This window comes from Lactuca sativa, chromosome 3 (genome assembly GCF_002870075.4).
Source record: "Lactuca sativa cultivar Salinas chromosome 3, Lsat_Salinas_v11, whole genome shotgun sequence".
Classification (NCBI taxonomy): domain Eukaryota; kingdom Viridiplantae; phylum Streptophyta; class Magnoliopsida; order Asterales; family Asteraceae; genus Lactuca; species Lactuca sativa.
The window spans coordinates 63130344-63136381 of record NC_056625.2 but is presented as its reverse complement, the minus strand read 5'-3'; the positions used below and the strand labels follow the sequence as shown (position 1 = coordinate 63136381).

The 6038-nt window shown below is 35.4% G+C and overlaps 2 protein-coding genes across 2 annotated transcripts; both read right to left on the bottom strand.

Moving 5' to 3' along the window:
• Positions 1-548: 548 nt before the first annotated feature.
• LOC111884311 (uncharacterized) lies at positions 549-2910 on the bottom strand. Its single transcript, XM_023880624.3, has 3 exons — positions 1544-2910; positions 1117-1462; positions 549-1012 (listed from the first exon to the last, which is right to left on the bottom strand). The coding sequence occupies exons 1-3, from the start codon at positions 2605-2607 to the stop codon at positions 746-748; spliced, it is 1677 nt and encodes a 558-aa protein (XP_023736392.1). The 5' UTR covers positions 2608-2910; the 3' UTR covers positions 549-745.
• Positions 2911-3067: 157 nt separating this feature from the next.
• On the bottom strand, positions 3068-5293 carry LOC111884313 (peptidyl-prolyl cis-trans isomerase CYP21-1). Its single transcript, XM_023880625.3, has 7 exons — positions 4845-5293; positions 4227-4305; positions 4051-4098; positions 3922-3945; positions 3655-3837; positions 3509-3584; positions 3068-3368 (listed from the first exon to the last, which is right to left on the bottom strand). The coding sequence occupies exons 1-7, from the start codon at positions 4977-4979 to the stop codon at positions 3185-3187; spliced, it is 729 nt and encodes a 242-aa protein (XP_023736393.1). The 5' UTR covers positions 4980-5293; the 3' UTR covers positions 3068-3184.
• Positions 5294-6038: the final 745 nt, after the last annotated feature.

The following is a 6038-nucleotide window of genomic DNA, read 5'->3' as shown; positions in this document are numbered from 1 at the left end:
CACCGACACCATCATCACAATCGCCACTACCATCGCACCACTATGGCCACTGCTACCGCTGCCACCACCCACCCACCACAGCCATCACCACAATCAACACCATTGCCGCCACCACCACCTCCACCTACCACAACCATCGTTGTGACCGGCACCACCCACCACCAACACCATCATCACAATCGCCGCTACCATCGCACCATTATGGTCACCGCTACCGCCACCACCACCCACTACAACCGGCACCATCATCGCCGCCACCACCCACCACAACCATCAACACAACCGGCACCATCGTCGCCACCTCCACCATTACCATATAACTTATATAACAAAGTAAAATTAAGAAAAAAAAAAACAACAATTTTGTCATTTTGCATCATTTCAATTCCATTTTCTTCCACCCAAACATAATATGGAAATGGATTTCCCATTCCATTTGACAGATTCCATTTCCTTCATAAACATTTTACAAACCTTCGTAAAGATTTTACAAACCAAACGCAACCTAAGTAATTATAAAATTCAAAGGTGTTTCTCTTGCAAAACGATTACCATGAGATATTTAGTTATATCCTACCACAAAAAAGATACAACGACATCCAAAAATGTACAATATCCAACAAAATCCTCCTTAGTAAAGATCAACCACTAAACCAAAACTAATCCTCAAAGGAACAACGGTACAAAACAGTAACATACAAAAAAGAATCAAAGTTACACAAACACTTAACAAAATTTTCCAAAATCATACAAGAAGTGGAGTTGTAGCATTTAAATACGCCGGATTATGATTCCTATTAATCGGCAGATGAACATAAATCTCATGAACTTCCTGCTTACACACCTCCCCTTTATCTCTATCAATCGCATAGCATATATAAACCGTATCTATCACATTATCCAGCACATTCACCAAAAACCCAAGAACCACTATCAACACCAAAAACGCCATTGCAGCTATAAAGTACGAATCTACCCCTAGCCGACTTGCCGCATTTAATATCACACAAACCTACATACCCAGTACACGTTTAAAACCAAAAGAGGGGTAAATCTGTAAAACTGTAAAACTGTAAATAAAACTGTATTAAATGATAAAGATTTCAGATTACTAACCACAATTGCATAGATTGCTGACAGAACAAAGATGATTGCAGCCAACAAACGAGTGGAAATAGTCTGTACGATAACAGCTGAGAGAAGATTGCGTCTTAGAAGTTCATATGTTAACCTAGCAGATGAACAATAAGCTTCACCGGTTATGGCGGAAAAATTTATGGTGAATTTGTTGAGAAATTCGAAGGCTGAAAGTAAGGCGTTGACAAAGCATCGTAGAATTAGGTTAACCATGCCGCTCGCGTCTTCATTTGCTGCAGTATCAACAGCAGCTCGCACGATTCGAACAATACCGATTAATAATCCAGAGAAACATATTGTTCCGAATGATGGGCCAAATGCGTTTCTGAACAAGTATGTAAAGATATAATCAAGTTACGATCTTCACAGAAACTAAGAAAGTTGGAAAATTTTGGGGAAGAAATACCTCAGGGAGCTTCGTATGGGTTTTTTGGCCTTTGAATCGTCTTTTGTGAAGTACCACTGAGCGATGGTTCCGCTGATTACATAAACTTGTGCTTCCACCATTGCAGTTGCAGACCATAACATCGTAAGAATCGCCAATGCAAAGTAAGCTGGAACCCAACTATCTTGTTTCCACACGCAAAAAACCTTCCCTTGTTTTTCCCTAGGAACAATTTCGCCGTTTAACCTTGCAAAGACCAAGAACACTACGATTGGGACATAGTAAACGAGCAACCCAAGGATCAATGCGGGAAGAACGAGGAACAGCCCTAAGTTGTTGGACAAAGCGCCGGATGATACCCTGATTATGTTCACAGTCAACTCGATTCGACTCCAATTGATCACGAAGATCCACACAATCAACCCGATTATTAAAAGAACAAACACCAGCACTAGGATTCTGTAAGCTAAAGGGAAATCTTGGCTACAGGTGGGATTAATGGTACAGGTGATAAACCAATAGACGTCTAGGAACACAGGGACTATTACGAAAAAGGGAAGTGAAACGTACACCAACTGTTTGGCGTAATGTTTGAGTGAAAAGAGTACAAACAAAGAGATGGGTATGCTTAAGATCAAAGTAATTACAAGTGTGAGTATCAAATTCTTCAAGATATAATCAGAATCAGACCGGAATAAATTAAGAAACAAATCTCTATCCCCGATAACTGAGCTGCTACGGCGTTTTATGCAAGAATCGGAACTGATATCATAAGAAAAAGCAGAAACGGAGGAAGAATTAGGGTTTTTATTGATTGAAGCAAAGATACCGAAGGCGAAAGTGGAGATGACGAAAAGGAGGAAAAGGATGAGGAAAGTGATGTCTTTGATGGGGCGAGGGGATTGGTGGTTGTAAGTGATATTCGTCGGATAGTGAGATGACGACGATGGGTCCGATTCGGAAGGTGGTGGCGAATGGTGGAGCTGGTTGAATTCATCGATGTAGGAAGATAATAGAGGTTTAGATGGAGGGTCAGTGACTTCGGAGGACTTACCGGTGGCGGCGGAGTCGTCGGAGCTGGCCATGGCATCAATAAAATTAGAATATACAATTTCTCCTAACTGAAAGCTCTGTTGAAGTAGTCAATCTTGATGGACTGAATTCAAAAAGTTTCCAAAACCCAAAAAGCGAATCGAATGTTAATGAAACTGAAACTGATGTTGTTGATTAGGGTTTGTGATGAAGAAAGATATGCTTTGCATGTTGACCACATGGATCACATGTAGATGCGTCCGATTGGATCTTGTTTATATACTCTTGTCCTCTCAATTTCCACGTTGACCCACCAACATACAGATTTGTATCAAATATTTTAAATAATAAATATATTCGAAACCTGATCACATCTGTACGTTTGGTTTTAATTTTGTGGTACCATTTAAAATGTTTACTTAAATAGTTAAATAAAGTCTTTTTTATCAAGCACATGAAAATGGCAAAAACATGAAAAATTCAAAAACGCATGAAAAATAGAAACTAGAAAAATAAAAAATATCAAGCTTTTTCTCAAAGTAAAATACTTACAAATAAATGTATTATCAAACTAGCGAAAATCCCAAAGTATAATACTCAAACTGTAAAATCTAGCTAATTGTATCGATGCTATGATTCAGCTGTTGTGGTTTGTAATGCAACATCCCACTCGGTCTTTGGGATTTCGCCTGAATCCGCAATAACCACCTTTTTTCTTGGTTTCCCACTGTAAGTACCTGCTCCCCCTTCGATCGCATACACTGTATCCATCCCTTCGATAACTTTTCCAAACACCACATGTTCCCCATCCAACCTGTAAATTATAAATTCCACACAGGACATGACATAACATATCAGACTGTATTATGTTTGGGTACATGATGGGACAAATATTTGCATTTTTTGTCTTACTGTTACTATGACTGTGACTGACGTGAATAAGACAGAACTTACCAGTAGGCCTTAACGGTAGTGATGAAGAATTGTGCACCATTGGAATCTGGTCCAGAATTGACCATGGCAATCATACCTGCAAGAATCTTATAGTGTTAGAAGAAAATACTTTAGAAGAAAAACCAAATAATTATGTAATAAAAAACCTGGTTGAGAGTGCTTGATTTTAAAATTTTCATCACGAAAGACTCCACCATAGATAGATTCGTTTCCTCTCCCATTGCCATAAACAGTATCTCCACCTTGGATCATGAACCCGGGTATAATACGATGAAAAGGTATTCCTTTATAGTGGAGTGGTTTTCCACTTTTACCCTTGCCAAATTCCCCTAATTGCAAAAGATATTTGGATTCAGCAACATGTGAACTGAAATTTCTAGTTTAAATTTTAAACTACTGGGAGCATAAGTTACCTGTGCATAGAGCGCGGAAATTTTCTGCATAAAAGAAAATGAATTAATTATTTCTTTAATTAGATAAAGATCAAGTAATAAATACATTTAGTCCCCTGTTTAATAATAAAAAAAATATTGAAAGCTTACCAACAGTTTTTGGTACAACTTCACCATACAACCCTATGACAATTCTTCCTGTAGTTATGAGGTAAATTGGGTGAGTTGGTGATAAATTTTACATGAAAAAAATTAAATTCATAACATTTGTCAAGAACCTAATGTGCAGTTGACATTTGTATATTAATCACAATGGGAATTATTACCTAATCGTTGCTTATCAATATCAACATCCAAAAATGTTCTGTGGGTGATTTCATGGACCTCTTCCACTGTATCTTCCTCCTAAACACAAATCAGGTTATAACCAACAGATTAGAAGAAAATCAGGTGTTAATCACATTGGATTTTGATAGTATTCATAAACAAGGTAAACAGTTAATCATACTATCCACTAAAGAGTAACAAAACTAAGGACACATTTGTGCATTGCTGCCAAAACCATGATTATCAATCCTCTAAAGTTTAGCAAAAACAGACCTATGAACCCTTTGTTTTATCTACTAAAAAGAAATACAAGATTTACCAATTACCCTAATCACAAATCCCCCAACTCTGTTAATCTCTGCCCTAAATCCTAATTCATATAAGTGGCCAGCATCAATCACATTAGATAGTAAGAAGACCTCACGTATTTAGTTCATAGTTAATAGTTAACTCACAAACTGTATCATTACAACTGCACCTAATTGTTTTCTAAGATGCCTATCACAAAATGCTGCTTCATCTAAGTCGAGATGTCAGAATAAACCCTTTGAATCCATTTTAAATTTATTAATAGATCCAAATCCAAGTCAATTCTAACAAATGTCAGTGAGCATTACCTGTTGAGAGAACGATGAGAACGCGAGGAAGACGAAAATTAAACCGATCAATAAGATAACAAAGGACCGCGGCCGAAGTAGATTCGAGATCTCTCCACCCATCCCTGATTCAGATTCTTCTTCTTTCTCATACATTCAACCAATCCCCAAAATAAAACGAAATACTAATTAGCGATGTCTAAAAGACTTTTTCGAGAATCACAAAATCCCCCACCAACAAACTTCAAAGAAATCAGAAACTACCACCACTGTCAGTGGTATCGACTCGTGTTCGGCTATTGAATTGAAGCGATGTGTTGATTCTTCGGTCCTTAAATCCTCCGATTCATTCGCTGATTACCAGATCTAAGGAATTTGATGTATCTGTTGTCCCTTTCGTGAATTAATTGGTAATAATATTGATCGTATACACAGGAAATTTCACACGCCAGGTGTTTGACGAATTGTCCTAGTTGACTATTTGACACCAAGTCAATCGCGTTATATGGTCATGGGCTTAATCAGAAAATCCAAGAGCAAAATATATTGAGTTATTATTATTATTATTATTATTACTACTGGTTTATTCTTGAGTTACAAAATTAATTAAATTTTTATAGTAAAAACTTAAAATTATAAGTAAGTTATTTTAAATAAATTATTAATTAAAAGATTTTTTTAGTTATATAAAATTATAATCATTGATTTGAATAAATATGTGAAATTATATCACTTTATAATTTGTATTAATTTTATTTTAATTTTTATTCTAATGTTATTAATTTAATATAATCAGAGTGAGAAATTTAAATTTTAAAATATAGAATCAGTAGGTTAACAAGTAACATACATTAATTAGGAGACATAATATGGTGACATATGACAATAGAAGAATAAAATAATCATTAATTATGAGGCTTAATAGTATGATACATGTCCAAAGAAGAATAAAATTATTTTTTTATTAAAATACAGAGATTATTATTATTATTATGAGAAAGTGACTTTAAATATCTTTTTACTTTTTTTATAATTACTTTTTTTCTATTTGAAATGATGACAAATGTCCTAAAATATTATTATTATTATTATTATTATTATTATTATTATTATTATTATTATTATTATATTCTATTAATGAAATTTAATTAAAAAAATACTACTAACCCGAGACCCGTAATGAGCCAACCATACTTCTCCTAAAAATGACAACAA